The sequence below is a fragment of the Pseudopipra pipra genome, chromosome W (assembly GCF_036250125.1).
Source record: "Pseudopipra pipra isolate bDixPip1 chromosome W, bDixPip1.hap1, whole genome shotgun sequence".
Taxonomy (NCBI): Eukaryota; Metazoa; Chordata; class Aves; order Passeriformes; family Pipridae; genus Pseudopipra; species Pseudopipra pipra.
In genome coordinates, this window is record NC_087580.1 from 19870023 (window position 1) to 19887325 (window position 17303).

Here is a 17303-nt window from a genome sequence, read left to right on the forward strand (position 1 = left end):
AGGCATCTTTGGGGGGTCAGGATTAGAGGGGCCCTGAGACCTCTCCATGCAGCCCCAGGAGAGCAAAACCCCCTGAGCAGACATGGGTGTGTCCCCCCTGCTGCAGAGGAGAGACCCCCGGCCCCAGCACCACCTCTGCCCTGCCCAGCTCCTCTAACACTGGAGGCCTGATTGTTAAGAGGTTCTGGAACTGTGGGGTCTCTGAAATGACTGCTCTATGTATGGCAGTTTCCCAGCTAGCACAGAAGTCAGGGTATTTGGATTAGAAGGAAGAAAAATAGAAATCCAGGTGTCATTAGTAAAGTATTATGATCTCAGATTTTTCTTAAAATCTAGGAACTGAAAGGTAAAGAATATTTTTCTCCCTCTGAGACATCCCAGGGACTTTGGCTGCTACAGCTCCAACCTGTCAAAGGCACTCGCAGGGGCTCCATGGGGACATTCCAAGGATCTCCAGCCTGCTAAAGAGCCGGGATGTCACAGACACTCACAGGGGTTCCTGTCCTGGGCACAGTGGGAGTTTAAGGCAAAGTCTATTAGAGAAGCTCCCATTGAGTCATGAGGTGCAGAAAGGACCCCCAACACCCCCCAGAGACCCCCAACCCCCCCCCCCAGACCCCCTGGCTTTCTAAACTACTTCCCCCAGAGAAGTGTGGCAGTGGCTAGATCCAATCTTAGCCCCAGACTTCTTCAATGGTTTCTGTGTAAAGGATTATGCAAGTCTGATTGAACCTCCCCAGCTCTGCCCCCTCCTGCCTCTTCCTCTGCACTTGGGAGAGGAGAGAGTAAAAAATCTGCATCACCCTCCTGCTTCCCAGCCCAGAAACAATTTTGGAGCTGCAGCTGCTGCTCAGCACCCACAGCTGATTCTTATTTGGGGCTGATTTTGTTAAATCTCTTATTCTGGGAGAGAGATGGAGCCTTTCCCTGGAGCAGAGGCCCTGCTCAGGGGTGGGAAATGGTTCTGCGTGGGGAAGGCTGGTGGAATCCATTCCCCCTGACCCACCCCTTGCACTTGTGGCTGGTGGGTGAATGGGTTGGAGGGGCCCTTGGAAGGGGGGAAAAGCTTTGAGGGAGAGAGATTCCTGTGCCTCCATCCTGTTTTCCCACTTCTTCCTTCCCAACTTGTTTCTCACCCCGAAACACCCCAAGCTGCAGCCTGGAGCAGGAGGAATTTGAGGGATGGAGACAGTAACAGAGGGCTGCATCAATTAAACCTTATTAAAAATTCAAGCATTTGGACAGGAAAAAAACATCCTTTTGAGTCTTGCCTTTGCAAACACAGGCAGGGGGTTCTCACCTGGAAAATATTTACCTGGGGAAGTACCAGGTGCAGGGGCTGTAATAAATTTATTTACAGTGGCGATGCATGACATCTCAGGCATAGACCCCATGCAGTATAATGGAATCCTTTATTACAGTTCTTTCACGGTTTATATACCCCGTTACATCAGCAGTAAATTCCTGTTAGTAACTTTTCTCTAGATCTACTTTTTAGTTAAGCATTCACTGCCCATGAGAAAAATACTCCCAAACAATTTCCTCCCCACAAAGACACATCTCACTACGTCCGCTTTTATCTTGCCAAGTTCCCCTTAAGTTTCTCCCAGGGTCACATAATCTTGGTTCCCTACATCTCCCTCTTCTTTATTTTCTAAGGCAGTTAAAGGTAAAGCTGTATGGACTTGTACCACCAAGGCTCGATGTATTACCTTTTGTTTCATAGATCATACAATCCCAATCAAGCATGGTAAACAGAGAATCATCCCCAATAGACACAACACTAGAACCAAGCCACACATTAGAATCTTTTTCACCCATGGCCCCAATCCCAAAGTCCAATCCCATCCTTCAAAGGGGTTCCATCTGTTGTTCACCATCAGTTTCTTTGTTAGGTCCTGTAACTGTTGTAAAGCTTTTGTGAATGGAGGTTGATTTGTCACTCAAGTTCATGCAACACATTCCATCAAATCCTTCCCATCCATGTCCCTGTGCTAAAAGCAAAAAGTCAATAGCAGCTCTGTTTTGCAAAGTAGCATGTCCCACTGACTGAGCATCAGTCAATAAATCTGCAATAGCCTGACTAGTAGCATTTGTCTGTTTTGCTAACCAACATCCTAATTTATTTAATGTAGCTACAGTTTTTGCAGCTGCCACTCCAAGTGCTAGGAAAGAGGCAGCAATTCTTGTCCCCTGATTCCAAAATTCTACGTTATCCCTACATTCACTAGTGAAGGTGTGTACATGTCTCTCGTATCTGTAACAGTGTTTTAGGATCATTGTTGTATTAGGAGTGAACAAGGTTAATTTTCCTACTGTATAAGGTCCTCCAATAATTTGTGCTGGTACCAAAACCCAGGCTCGATCTCCACAAAAGAGGAAAAGACTGGATGGTAAGGTCATGGGACTGGAAAAGGATAGGGTACTATTATCTACATGTGAACACCATAGAGACACGTTACTAAATGGTCTGGTACCTGTAACATTCCACAAGGTGCTGACATTGTTCCTAAACATTATGCATCTATGTGCATCCAGGGATTCTAACAATTCCAGTTCTTGAGGGGGATTTGTACCTGGCTGACTTATGTGAGGCCACCACTCATCCCAGGAGTCATAAGTGTTGTTTCTCATAAGATTCTGGCAGGAGGATGGTGTATGCAGTGAGTAATTACAAAGAGTGAACAATTCCTGCAGATCTAGAGGAACACCTACTAAGCAAGTCAAAAAAGGGTTGTTGGGTGTTGCAGTGCTAAGACACAAGGTATCCTGACCCGTTACATTGGCTAATGTAACCCATACGTTCTGTTTCAGTTGAGCCACCAGCCATCCTTGAGTTACTGCCATTACAGTGGCAAAAAGCATACACGAACAGGTATCAACAGATACATGAATGTATTTTAGTCTGCTAAGGGAGGGATAATGAGCAGTATCAGTTTGCTAGATGTCACAGGGCTGTAAGCCCCGAGGGTTCACACCATGTGGCAAAGGCAAAGGACTTATATCCTGGCAATCAGGGCAACTGCGAATAATGTTTTGAGCCTGTTCTCCTGTGTGAAACCATAGGACCTTTGCAAAGCTTTTGCATTTTGATGGAAAAAATCATGTGAAAGTCTGGCCTGCTGATAGGCATTAGGGGTTTTTGCTGCTGCAAGCGAGGGAGTCTGCTATTTGATTTCCCTGTACAATTGGGCCTGGCAACATTGAACGTAAAACAAAATATTCATGGTGATGGTATTCTAATAAAAACAACAACTGCCTAAGGAGTGAAAACAATCGTTGATTAGAAACTGTTTTGAGAAATGCTCTGTCTAAGCGCTGAATAATACCCGTGACATAAAGTGAGTCAGCAACAACATTCAAAGGACGCTGTGAAAGAAGAGTAAAGGCACGAACAGCAGCTGCCAGTTCCACTACCTTTGTAGAGCCTGTAACAAAACTAACATCTGAGTTCCATTTATCACTGTCTGTTTCCCATGCTACCACGGCTTTTCCCGTTGCCCCCGACCCATCTAACAGTTAAAGCATTTGGGATAGCAGCTCGAGAAAGGTGGGTCTTTAACTGTAAAGGCAAGGCTGACAGTGAATGTAACAGCTTGTGACGAGGAAGAGAAAATTTTCTCTTTCAGTAAATTCTGCTAAGGCAATCTGCAATGGCATGTGCTGTTGAAGCCAAAAAGCAAAATCTTGTTTTGCAACCGCTATATAAATTACTGCAGGATCACATGCCATTAATTGTTGCAAGCAGTGTCTGCCTCGCTGTATGAGCATAGTCAACATTTCAATACCTGTGGTTACTGTTTTAGGAAAGGCATGAGGCAGAAAAACCCACTCCAGAACTTGTAAGGGGTTCATCCTACTGGCATAAGCGGGCATAAGGTTGAAAGGTATTATAAATTAAATTTTAAAAGACTGGTAATTCCAGTCTGCGACAGCTATATCGACCCTGAATAGCCTGAAGCACAAAAGACAAAGCTGTTCTGCTTCATTAGTTAATGAACGAAGTGAAGATAAGACAGAATCACGCTTTAACAACTCAAACAATGAGGCCAATTGTTCTGTAGATATGCCTAATTGCGGTCGCACCCAATTCATGGTGAGGAGAGGCCCGGGGAGCGGCGACCCTCGCAGGGGGCCGCCGGAGCGGGAGATGCGTTTGCTCCCAGCGGCGCTGGGAGCCGCGCGTTCCCCGCTGCTGACAGCGCCAGCAGCACGGCCGGGCAGTCTGAGGCCGTGGGGGCCACTGCCCCCGGCCCGCTGGGCTCCCATGGCCCCGGCGGCGAGGAGGAGGCGGCGGTGGAAGTGGATGCGCGGGGCGGCGGCGGAGCGGGGCGGAGCGGGGCGGAGCGGGGCGGGGCGGGGCGGGGCCGAGCGGACTGAGCGGGGCGGAGCGGGGCGGGGCGGGGCGGAGCGGGGCGGAGCGGGGCGGAGCGGGGCGGGGCGGGGCGGGGCCGAGCGGACTGAGCGGGGCGGAGCGGGGCGGAGCGGGGCTGAGCGGACTGAGCGGGCGGAGCGGGCGAAGCGGGGCGGAGCGGACTGAGCGGGCGGAGGGGGGCGGAGCGGGGCGGAGCGGGGCCGAGCGGACTGAGCGGGCGGAGCGGGCGGAGCGGGGCGGAGCGGACTGAGCGGGCGGAGGGGGGCGGAGCGGGGCGGAGCGGGGCCGAGCGGACTGAGCGGGCGGAGCGGGCGGAGCGGGCGGAGGGGGGCGGAGCGGACTGAGCGGGGCCGAGCGGACTGAGCGGGCGGAGCGGGCGGAGCGGGCGGAGCGGGGCAGAGGGGGGCCGAGCGGGGCCGAGCGGGGCCGAGCGGGGCGGAGCGGGGCGGAGCGGGGCCGAGCGGACTGAGCGGGCGGAGCGGGCTGAGCGCTGCGCTGGAGGGCGGACAGAGGGCGGGATGGCGGCGGGAGCGAAGCCAGTCTTCCCCTCCTCCTGTCCTTTTCCCTCCTCCTGTCCTTCTCCTTCCTACACTGCTCAAGAGTCCCACAATATTGTGAAGAATCACTGTTTTTCTCGCTTCCCACCTCGAGTTATGCGGGTTTTGCCCAAGACACGGAATTCGCCGTGGAGGGGTTTTAGCGGCGGATTTGCCGGCGCGGCAGAAGCGGCGACGCGGAGCGAGGGGTTTAGCAGGGCTGTTCCCGAGGGGCGCGCGGTACTTTGCGGTGAGATTGTCAGCAGGAGGCGGATATAAATCCTGCTCTTTTTCAGAATCGATCCAGGGTGGGTCGAGAGGATCAACAGGGTTTGAGTCTTGGGTAGTAAACGGGGATTGTTTCTCTTTAGGATCATTCTTGGCGAGGGGCGCACTTGCCAAAGAAGGTAAATCAGTTACATTTGTGGCTTGTAGGCGGGTTAATGCCGAAAACACCTGTTGCCACGTTGAAAGTAAACTTAAAGCTTTTTCATCCGGCGTTCGTCCCAGCTCTTCCCCAGTTCGCTTCCATATGGAAACATTCAAAGTTCCCTCTCGGGGAAACCAGGAACAATTGTATGTTACCCAAACTAACAGTGTTACTAATGATACCTGGCATACATTACTGCCGTAAATCTTTAATATCTTTGTGAGTATTTCCATCTAATTCTTTTTTGTTCTCGTGTTAGTGATTGTCCCATGGTTCCCAGCTGCTCACCCGCTGTCCTGCAGAGGTGATGGGCGCGTGTAGTCAAATTCTGATCCCGGTCTCTTTCCATGGTTCACCAGGGCTATGCCACCGGAGCTCCAGCTATATTTTCTGGATTAAATTTTGCAAACCCCACGTTCAGGATGCCATTCGTGACGTCTCAGACACGGATCCCATGTGGTATAATGGAATCATTTATTACAGTTCTTTCATGGTTTATATACCCCATTACAGCAGCAGTAAATTCCTGTTAGTAATTTTTCTCTAGATCTACTTTTTAGTTAAGCATTCACTGCCCATGAGAAAAATACTCCCAAGCAATTTCCCCCACACAAAGATACATCTCACCACGTCCACTTTTATCTTGCCAAGTTCCCCTTAAGTTTCTCCCAGGTCATATAATCTCTGTTCCCTACAGTGATGCCAAGAACACCTGCTGGGCATTGCTAAGGGGGTTTATATAGTTTTAGTAAGTATAGAAACACTTTACATTTGCCAGTGACTCGGCAGCAGAGTCCACAGGTACTCCTAGTCTGTGTCAGTTGATCCTTGTTCTGTTTTCTGGATTTTTTTCCTTATAAATATTCCACAAATTGCTCCTATGGGATCAGTTTTGCTTTGCTGAGGAGACGTGTGACTTCTGGGGGCCGTGGGGGAATTATCAGCTTTGTGTGTTTTCATTTGAGGAGAACAGGAAGATCCTGATAAAGCCCACGACGGAGCAGGACCTGTGCAGGCCCTGGGAGCTCGGGGTGTTGTCCCAGATCAGCTTGTGGCAGGAGGAGCTGAGGGTGCCCATGTCCCCTCTGTGGCCCCGGGGGTGGCAGAAGCCCCTCGTGAGGCAGGTCCAGAGGCACCATCTCCTGTCCTGGAGGCTCCATGAGCTGCCCTGCAAAGGGTGTGGAGACAGGGGTGGCCTCAGGTGGGTCTGAAGGGCCGTCCAGCACCTTGGGGGGTGACCGGGGGGGCCTGGGACTGAAAACACCTCCCGGCTGTGCAAGTCCTTGGGACGACACCTTTCCAGGTGTGGTGGTGCATCCCCACCCCCCCAGGCCTCCCTGTGATCTGAGAAATGCTCCTTAGGCCTCAGCCTTGATGAACAGCCCTGGGTTGAGCTGCTCTTGAGCTGCTCAGAAACACTCTCTGCTGCCAGGAACTGGTGCTGTCTAACCAACTCCTGCAGTTTAACCAACAGCCTGGGAAACTTCTTATTTTTCCTGCCTGAAGAACAACCCAAGTGGAATCCGATTTTTGTTCTCCAGTGGATGACAAGGTGGGAGTTGTGGTTGAAGCTCTTCCTGTAGTCAGTGCAGCAGAAAGGCCTCTCCCCTTTTGTGTGTCTGCTAATGCAGGAGATGTGAGCTGGTCTGAAACCTCTTCTCACTTTCAGGACACTTGTAGGGCTGTTCCCCACTGTGGATCTTCTGGTGGCAGATCAAGTCAGAGCTCAGGCTGAAGCTCTTCCCACATTCCAAGCACTTGTAGGGCCGTTTCCTGGAGTGCAGGCGCTGGTGGGTGATGAGGTTGGAGCGGTCATTGAAGCTCTTCCCACATTCCCCACACTGGTAGGGTTGTTCTCCAGTGTGGATGATCTGGTGGCGGATCAGGCAGAAGCGCCGGCTGAAGCTGCTGCCACACTCCGAGCACTTGTAGGGCCTTTCCCCGGTGTGGGCGCGCTGGTGGCAGATCAGGTTGTATCTCTTCCTGATGCTCTTCGTGCATTCCAAGCATTGGTAGGGCCTTTCCCCAGTGTGAAGCTGCTCATGGACCTCCAGGTCAGAGCTCAAGCTCTGGCCGCCTTCCTCCTCAGAGCACCCTGGGCTGTCTTTGGAGACCCTCCTCCTGGGGTACCTTCGTGGCTTTCCCTCCCCGCTGCCTTCCTGCGCCATGGAGCCCTTCAAAACGGCCTCTCCCACCAGGCTCTGCCGGGGGGATTTGTCCTTCGGGCTCTCCGTCCTCAGCTCGGGGCCTGGGGCAGGAGGGAAGAAGGACAGGGAGGGGATTTGCCTCCGGCCCAGAGGGAAGGCCAAGGACATCCCCCCAACTCCGGCCCCGGCAGGACGGCGGCGGCAGCGGGGTTGTCCTGCAGCCGGGGGCGATGCTCAGCTGGGAGATACAGGACAAGACAGGGCAAAGGGGCACTGACTTCCTCCTCACCTGCCTGGGGGTCCCGGGGCATCTTCCTCTTCCTCGCAGCCTTCAATTTTGGCTGCATGTGCGGGTCCCCACCCCCGATGGAGCAGGACTGGTCACTGTGACTCTGATCCTTGATTCCAAATCTCCTTCTCTCTCTTTCTCTTCTTGTCCCCTTTCCTCGTGATGATCATAAATGCCAGAACTGCTGTAGACTCCCTTCCCCAGCCACGGATTACCCATTATGGTTCCAGAGTTGCCAAAAATAAAAGCCATTCCTGTTGTCACTCCAGTTCTTGTAACAGTTCGTTTGGATACATGTCTGGAATAAAGACAAGTGCCAGAAATATTCAAACACACAAAATATCTTTTATTACAGTGAGAATAAAAATAATAGTAATAAACTTAGCAAGAGGAATTAAAAACTAAAAAAGGATACAAAATAACTACCTTATCGGGTGGCATTAAAACAAATACTATGAACAGCATTTAATACAGTATTAACTAGTGAAAAGGGATACCAAAAAAGGATCTTAACACAATATTATGGATAACACGATATTGGTTAGTAAAAAGGGAAATTAAAAGGAAAAAATACTATAAATATAAAAGGGGAATTAAGGGAACACTAAAAAGTTAAACATTAAAAAGTTTGTTCTCTCAGTTGCTTCCTATCAAAAACTGTGCTTACCCACACAGACAGGCCAGGGCTGTCAGGATCTGCAGCAGCTGGTCGGTGCCCGTGCTTAGCGGGCGTCCCCGCGGAGCAACACAGTCTCGGTGGTAGGATGAGGATCGCTCGACTCAGCAGTCCCGACACCCCATTTTATCAGTTCTACATTACACCACGTAGGGCCAGTACGCAGTATAAGGTGATGCCTGAATGGCAGCCAAACCCCGCCTGATCATCACCTCATGGCAACAGTCTGCGCATGCCCTACTTGTAGGGCAAGGGGCCAGCGACCCCTGCCCACATCATCTTCCTCCCATCATCATCTTTCTCACCCCTAGGTATGACCTCTACCATTGTGTTTCAAGGGTAGATGTATCTATCTTGCAGTATGTAGCAAAACCAAGGAAGAACTCAGCTCTGATAATAGGGGATATCAAGCTGACTTGCTAAAAAGCACAATGGACCTTACAATTAGCTTGTGCCATGAAGTTACATTGTACCATACTCTAGCTGGTTTCACATCCTAATATGATTCCTTTCTCACGCCTCTATGCTCCATTGATCATCTAATTCAAAAGTACCCCCCTTACAGTTCTCCAGCGGTGTTTCTCTTTCATTCCCTCCAATTTCATTCCCCTCAGGAAAAGAACCTGTTGCGGTGCCTCTGGGGCCGGTCATGACACGGGCTCTGACAGAGCCATGTGTGGGAAGAGCTGGGAGTGGAGAACTGGGGGGACATGGATACTGGGGGGGTTTGGAGGGTCCGTGGATTAAGAAAAGGGGGAACTGGGAGAACTGGAAGAGGCAGGAAGGGGCTTCAGAGGTACCTGGGTTCAAGGAAAGCAGGGCTGGGGGCGAGGTGACCTGGGATGGCTGGGAATGGTGGTCTGGGAGTCCCCAGGGTCAAGGAAACAGGAGATCAGGGACTGAGAGAGGTGGGATGGCTGGAAAAGGGGTTGCAGAGCCAGGGAAATGGGTGCAGGGGCGTCCCAGTGCCCAGGAATGGGGGTTCAAAGGAGTGACAGTGTCAAGGAAAAGAGGAGGTCTGGAAGAGGGAGAGTGCCTGGGAAAGTAGTAGTAGGAGGGTATTGGTGCAGGATAAAGGGCTGCAGGGGGGTCCTGGAGCTGGGGAAGGGGCTGAAGGGGCATCTCAGTGTCATGGTCACCTCAGGGAAACTCAGGGGCACCTCATGGGCATGGTCATGGCCATCTCATGGTTTTTATCACCTCATGGCCATGGTTGTGTTGTGGATCTCATGGTCATCTAAGTATCACAATCATCTCATGGTCAGTCATCTCATGGTTTTGATCACATCATGGTCACAATCACCTTGTGTTCATGGTCATCTCATGGTCGAGGTTGGAAAAACCCTCTGAGACCTTTAAGGCCAACCATTAACCCACCACTGCCACGGCCACCACTAAAACATGTCCTGAGGTGTCACATCCACGCTTGTTTTGGGCACCTCCAGGGATGGTGACTCTACCACTGCTCTGTGCCAGGGCTGGACAACCCTTTCCCTGGCAAAAACATTTTGCTAATATCCATCTAAACCTCCCCTGGAACAACTTGAGGCTGTTTTCGCTCAGATATTTTGTTGATTTTGGACGGCCCTCATTTGTGCCCCATTGAGGTACCCTGATCTTTTCGGGGTCACCAGGCCCTGGGTAATGACCAGTGATAGATACAGTTATTGTACTGACTATAATTCTATAGAAACATATTAATATATTAGTAGAGTAATAATGCTATTTACTCTATTAATTCTAATTAATAATTCTACTAACTATAATTAATTTTTACATCATAAATAGAGTCCTAACATTTGTAATTTCATTACATTTTTACCTCCCTCAATCACATTAAACCTTTGGTTTCCACATGGGAAGAATAAATAGATTAAACAGCAAAAACAACAATTTCCTAATTTTTCTCCAGTTTATTCCCCTCCCCAGGCCCGGTTGGGTGCCCCCCACCTGCCACCTCCTCAGGGGAGATGAGATCCCAGGTAGCGGCTCCAGACTCCTCCTAGGCAGGTATCTCAGATGATTTTCCTTTTTTTTGCATCCTGAATCTTCCAGGATCTATCAGAGACTCTTCCCAGGCAGAGACTCTTCTGTCTTTTCACATCTCTTCAAGGGAGCTGAGAGCCCAGGAAGCAGCCCCAGGCTACTCCAGGGAAGCTGCCCAAGATGATTTTTTCCCTTTTGCAGGAAACTGTGTCCTCCTGTATTCACCCAAGACTCCTCCCATGATTCTCCTGGAGTATTTTAATCTCTGATTTTGGGACCTGAGTTGCTCTCCCCAGGCTCAGAATCTTCCAAGAAAGGTATCCAATATGTTTTTATTTCTTTGGAGGTAAATTTTTGCTGTGGAATCCACCTCAGACTCAACCCAGGTGTGTCCCAGAGTCTTTGCATCTCCTCGAGGAAGCTGAGTTCCCAGGAAGCAGCCTCAGATTCCTCCAGGGAGGCTTTCCGAGACGTTTTTGCTTGTTTGGAAGTAGCTCTCTACTCCAGGATGCACTAGAAACTCCTCCTGGCATCTCCCAGAGTCTTTTCATCTCTGATTCAGGCACTTGATATCCTGGATAGAAGCTCTCAGTCAGGTATCCAAGATGATTTTTCTCTTTTGAAGGAAAATGCATCCTCTGGGACCCAGCTGGAGCCTTCTCAAACATTGCCTGGAGTCTTCATCTCTCATCTGGGGACCTGAAATCCTGGATAGCAACCCTAAACTATTCCAGGGATGATTCCAGATATCGTTTTTTTCCTTTTTGTAGTTCCAGGATCTTCCAGGATCTACTTGAGACTCCTCCCAGGCTTCTCCTGGAGTCTTGGTCTCTGATTTCAGCATCTGAAATCCTGTGTGTCAGTCCAGACTCCTCCAAGGCAGGTAGGCAAGATGATTTTTCTTCTTTTGTAGATTCTGCGTCTTCCAGGATCTACATGAGACTCCTCACAGGCATCTCCTGGAGTCTTTTCACATCTCCTCAAGGGAACCGAGATCCCAGGGATCAGCCCCAGACTGCTCCAGGCCAGCTGCCTGAGATGATTTTGTGCAGGGTAGGAGGAAGCTCTGCAGGCCTAGAGTAGCACAGGGGCTCTGGGGCTCTGCTGGCTCAGGAGCAGCCAAATGTGCCTCCTCTTGTGCCGGGGTCTCCGTCCTGTGCCCTGCTGGTCACATGGAGGAGCAGCTGAAGCTGCCCCCTGTTGCGGTAGGAATTCTTTAGGACACAGCAGACGTAAGAAATGATCTTAGCCAGAAACCTTGAGATTTAAACACAGACAAGAAAGCCTGTTTACATTTGCTCTCTGATATCCTTACACTAACTTTTAATTAAATAGACTTCTAGACTACAGAAGTAAATCCCTTTACCACCTTTGTTTACCCCCATCTGTTGTGATTGTGATAAAGAAATATTTGTTTATCTGTTTGAAGAAAAATATCTCCCTGCACTTCCGAGACCTTTAACCCTAGCTGTGAATACAATGTATGCCCCTCCTTCTCTGAATCCTATATAAACCAAAAGTTTTGTACAATAAACTATTCTGTTTCGGACCCTCAGACTGGATTGTTTATTATCATTCTAAGCGTCTCAGCCCCCTGTGCCAGGGGGTGTGTCTGGGTTTGCTGCTGGACACAGTGGGGCCCAGCTGGGCTCCTGTTGTGGCACAAGGGGCGCACGGGGTGGGCAGTGCCCTGTGGTTCTGTGGCACTGCCAGGCCTGCCCGCCCTGCTGCCCCCGCCGGCTGCTGGCCGGGGCCAGGGGCTTCCAGCCCCACCAGCACCTGCTCCTTCTGGCCTGGGACATCCCTGGGCTGCCTCTGGTGTGGCCGGCGCAGGGCAGGAGATGGTTTGTATGAGAAATAAATAACCTGGTTTTATTATAAGCAAATGAACTTGATAGGAAGATGGAAGGGGGTGGGTTTTTTATTTTCTAAGAGGTTTTTTTAGGCATACTGCGGAGGCTGTAAGGTGGATGGTCCTGCCTGGACCTGATGACAGGGAACCTTTCACGGCTGGGAGTAGGGAAAAATACAAAAATAAAGATGTATCCTCCATGCAGCAGCCTATTGTGTACAGGGGGACCCCCCCCGTACAGGTCCAGGGGGATAAGTCACAATCAATCAAGAGAAACCCCCTTCTGGGTCAGAGAAATTACCCTTTAAGGCAAAAAACCGGTGGTCAATGAATACATAACAGTTTGTGATAAACTGAGAAAATGATTCGAGCTAATTAAGAGAAAACTGTGTAAGGTTAATATGACCTGGAGAGAAAAGAAAAACAAGTCATAAAACTTAATTGGGCCCCTATAAAGGGATAAAACAAGTTACCTCCCTTTTACCTTGTGTAGGATTTATAGTGAGAGAATTTTGGTTAGTTAGCTAGATAATAGCACCTTTCTTAAAATTTATAACTTTGTATAGATAACAAGCGAACATCTGCTGAAAGTCTGATTTAACAATATATTATGGATGCTTATAGATAACATTCTTGTTAAGAAATATCTGTGGAATGTCTGATCAAACAGTGTGTAATGTTTATACTTATGTATAATGAATATTCATGTAGTAGCTGGAAATAAATGTAGAACAAATGTCTTCTTTGGGTGTGACAGGCGTTGGGAGTTGTTGAACCCCTTCCCTGATCACCCAGCGCTGAATTTGCTTTTATCATATAATAAAATTCTGATTGGAAATTGCCCGACTGGGTTTCTATTTCTCACAAGTTTATGTAATGGAAAGAATACAAAAGGCGCGATTTTCAAACCGTTGGTGTGCTTTTTAGATCCTTGTGATTTTGGAGCGCCCAGCGCGCTGCATTAAAAAAATTCTCGCTACACTTTCCTTGTCCTACAGGTATTTTTTTGCCGTTTTTAAATCTAAAGGAAGGATTTTTCCGACAGTTTGCCCTGGGGGGGCTGAAAGGAGAGCAGGGGACGCGCAGAGGCCACCCGGCTCCCCCCAGCCAAGGCCTGCCGGGCCCCGCCAGCAGCGGCTGCTGGCCCAGGGCTGGGCAGATGCCGGGGCTGCAGCGCTGCGGCGCAGAGGGAGCCTCCCGGGCCCGGGCCCTGCCCGTGTCCCTCCGTGCTCGGCACTGCCGGCTCCTTGGCGTGCCGCTGGGGCTCCAGCCCCCCCAGCCGCCGCAGCCCCGGCAGCTCCTGCCCCGCCGGCGCTGGCCGCGGGCTGCGGTGCCGCTGGCCGGGCTGCCCGGCTGCCAGGGACCCCCAGCACAGGCCCTGCCCCGCTGCGGCCCTCGGCCCTGTGCCCCCGGGGCCGGGCTGCCGTGGCTCCCGGGGCTCCTGCAGCTCCGGGGGCTGCGGGGCCAGCACGGCCCGGCCCCGCCCAGGGACCAGGCCCGGCCCGGCTGCCCTGAGGCTGCCGCTGCTGCAGCTGAGGGCGGCGGCAGGAGGAGGCCTGGGCGGGAGGCGGCTGCCTCGGCACAGTGCTGGGGAGCCCGGTGCCGGCCCACCAGCGGCCTCTCCTCCTGCCCCGGCCCTTGTGGGCGGGGCTCCTCAAACACCCCAGGGCAGGGCGGGGCCCAAAGGCTCACAATGTCCCCTCGGTTCCAGGAGTCCCCGCAGCGTCACAATGTCCCCTCGGTTCCAGGAGGCCCCGCAGTGTCACAGTGGCCCCTGGGCACCCGCAGGCCCCACATCACACAGCCCTGGCACTTGCCATGGAAACGCCCGTGCCCAGAACCAGCTGGAATCGGCCCGAGCAGCCCCTTCCAGCACAGCCGCTCAGGGCGGGGCCATTTCGGCTGCTCTGGGGCACCTTTTGTCTGGAGGGAGCATGTGGGGATCCCCCCCGCAGCCCAGACAGCGGGACAGCAGCACCTCCTTGGTGCTGACAGCCCCCAGGAGTGGGGGAATGTTTGGTTTTGGCCCTGGGACATCTCTGGCTCCTTGAGGGCTGCCGGGGCTCCTGTGGGATATGTATGTAAGGAAGAAATCGAACCATTAGAGAGCAACCAAAAGGAGGCAATGAGGATGGGGAAGGGCCCTGGGGGGAAGTCGTGTGAGGACACTGAGGGCACTTGGTGTGTTCAGCTGGAGAAGAGGAGACTGAGGGGAGACCTCACTGCAGGTACAACTTCCTAGGGAGGGGCAGAGGAGGGGCAGGCCCTGAGCTCTGCTCTGTGGGGACCAGGGACAGGACTGAGGGAATGTCCCGAAGTTGTGTCAGGGGAGGTTTAGGTTGGATATTAGGAGAAGGTTCTTCCCCCAGAGGGTGATTGGGCACTGAACAGGCTCCCCAGGGCAGTTGTCACAGCACCAAGGCTCAAGGAGGGTTTGGATGATCCTCTGGGGCACATGGGGTGAATCTTGGGGATGGTCCTGTTCAGGGCCAAGGGTTGGACTCCATGATCCTTGTGGGTCCCTTCCAGCTCAGTGTATTCTGTGATGCTGTGACACCAGCTGGACTGGTCTAAGTGCACAAGGAGCCTCTTCTTCCCCCCTCTCAAAATGTGGGTGCCCCCCATGTGGGGAGGGGTCCTAGACCTGCTGCAGGGTGCCTGGAGGAAGGAGGGACACCCTCCTCCAGGTGGGACGTCCATCAAATGTGGGACCTCCACAAGCCCCTTTTAACCCCACAAAACTGGGGGTATAACCCCTCCTCAGCCATCAGTGGAGCCATGGAGTCACCCCAATCCCCCAAAATGAGGGGGGGGACCCCCAAGAGCCATTTATAACCCCTAAAAATTAGTTGAAAACAGCAGGATCCTGCCCAAAATGGAGTCATCTCACCTCCCAAAACGTGAGGGGTTTATCTCAGCCCCTGAAAATGAGGAGGGGGACCCCCAAAAGATGTTTATAATCCCCCAAATTGGTGGAAAGCACCAGGACCCTCCCCAAAACGGGCTCCCTGGGTCCCTCCTTGTGGTGTCCCACTCCAAGTACTGGAGCCACGCATCCCCCACCCCATCTCCCAGTACCTCTTCTCAGGATTGGGGGGCACCCAAAAAACTCCCTCAGTATTAGAGGGCACCCCAAAGACCCCCCAGGAACATGGGATACCCCAAAAACCCGTCAGGAAAGGGGTGCCTCCTGGCCTCATCATCCCCAACATTCAGCTCTCTCACTACAGACCCCATCCCACCCCCCCCCAAACTCCATCCCATCTCTCTCCAAGCCCCATCCCAGCCCTCCAACCCCATCCTACCACTCCTGGGCGTGAACTTCCCCCTCTCTGGTTGCTGACACCCCACAGGGTGATTGGAGGGGGCTTTGGAGGGACTGTGTGATTGAGGCATTTTGGAGTGGGACTGAGTCATTATGAGGTGACAGATTGATCCATCTCAGCTTTTGGAGTGCAAAGTGATGGAGAAAACTCACCCGACCTGGGTATTCCCAATTTTGAGGGAAAACTCCCCCACCCCACATCCCCCCAGAACCCACAAATCCTCCTGAATATCCCCTTGAACCCCAAATTTCCCCTCCCAGAATCCCAGAAAAATGGTAGGGCTTTAAATATCTTTATTGTATTTCTTTATTTTTACCCCAATTTCAGGTGTTTTTAAGGAATGAAGATGGATCAAAACAAAATCAGGGCCAACATAAAAGGATCTACATGTCAGCATCCTGTGAGGTTGGTTCGGGTGGCCTGTCAGCCATGGAGAATTAGAAACACAGAATTATTTAGGATGGAAAAGATCTCGAAGATCACCCAGTGTTGCTTGATGCCAAATCAAATGATTGGAATGAGCAGGTGAAATTCTTTGGCGGTCTAAAGACAACAAATCCACTCTTACCAATGAATTTCTGACATCTGGTCTGTGTCCTGATGGATGTTCCTCCCCCTGCATTCACCCACGTGCCTATAGGGAACCATAAGGATGTGCAGACCCCCAGCCAGATGTCTTCCCAATGTGGGTCAACAGGAACTTAGGTCAGCGGGTCTATGCCCCACATGGGTGATGGAGCAATGGATGAAGCTCTTCCTACAGTCAGAGCAGTCGCAGGCCTTTCCTTAATGGTGGGTCTGTTGGTGTGTGGTCAAGGCGCAGCTCTGCTCGAAGATCTTCCCACACTTGGGACACTTGTAGGGCCACTCTCTGTGGTAGACGTGCCGGCATCTGATGAGGTTGGGCTTCTGGCTGAAGCTCTTCCCACAGTCGGTGCAGTGGAAGGGCCTCTCCCCCGTGTGCGTCCGCTGATGCACGAGGAGATTTGCGCTGCTCTGAAATGTCTTCCCACACTTGAGACACTCGTAGGGCCATTCCCCACTGTGGATCTTCTGGTGGCGGATCAAGTTGGACTTGATGCTGTAGCTCTTCTCACACTCTAGGCACTTGTAGGGCCGTTCCTTCATGTGCAGGCGCTGGTGGTTGGTGAGGTTTCAGCTCTGGCTGAAGCTCTTCCCACATTCCCCACACTTGTAGGGCCGTTCCCCGGTGTGGACTATCTGGTGGCAGATCAGGTAGGAGCTAAAGCTGAAGCTCTTCCCACACTCAGGACACTTGTGGGGCCTCTTCTCAGTGTGGGTGTGCTGGTGGGTGATGAGGCTGGAGTTGTGCTTGGAGCTCTTCCTGCAGTTGGTGTAGAGGAAGGCCCCTCCCTCGTGTGCGTCCACCGATGCCTTATGAGATTTGCCCTGTTCCGAAACCCCCTCCCACACTCAGAACACTTGTAGGGACATTCCTCTGTGTGGATCACCTGGTGGCGGTTCAGGTGAAAGTTCCGGCCAAAGCTCTTCCCACATTTCTGACACTTGTAGGGCTTCTCCCCTGTGTGCAGGTGCTGGTGGGCAACAAGAGCAGAGCTACAAGTGAAGCTCTTCCCACAGTCCAAGCACTTGCAGGGCTGTTTCCCAGTGTGCAGGGATTGCTGAGTGCTAAGCTTGGAGCTCTGGCCAAAGTTCTTCAATAAT

At 51.8% G+C, this 17303-nt stretch overlaps 1 protein-coding gene across 1 annotated transcript; it reads right to left on the reverse strand.

The window, feature by feature from the left end:
- Positions 1-5796: 5796 nt before the first annotated feature.
- Positions 5797-17302, reverse strand: LOC135405605 (zinc finger protein 3-like; the record flags this gene model as incomplete). Its single annotated transcript, XM_064640310.1, has 2 exons — positions 5797-7296; positions 17090-17302. Coding segments are annotated over 2 exons (546 nt in total), but the record flags the coding sequence as incomplete, so codon positions are not given.
- Between the last annotated feature and the right edge of the window lies 1 nt (position 17303).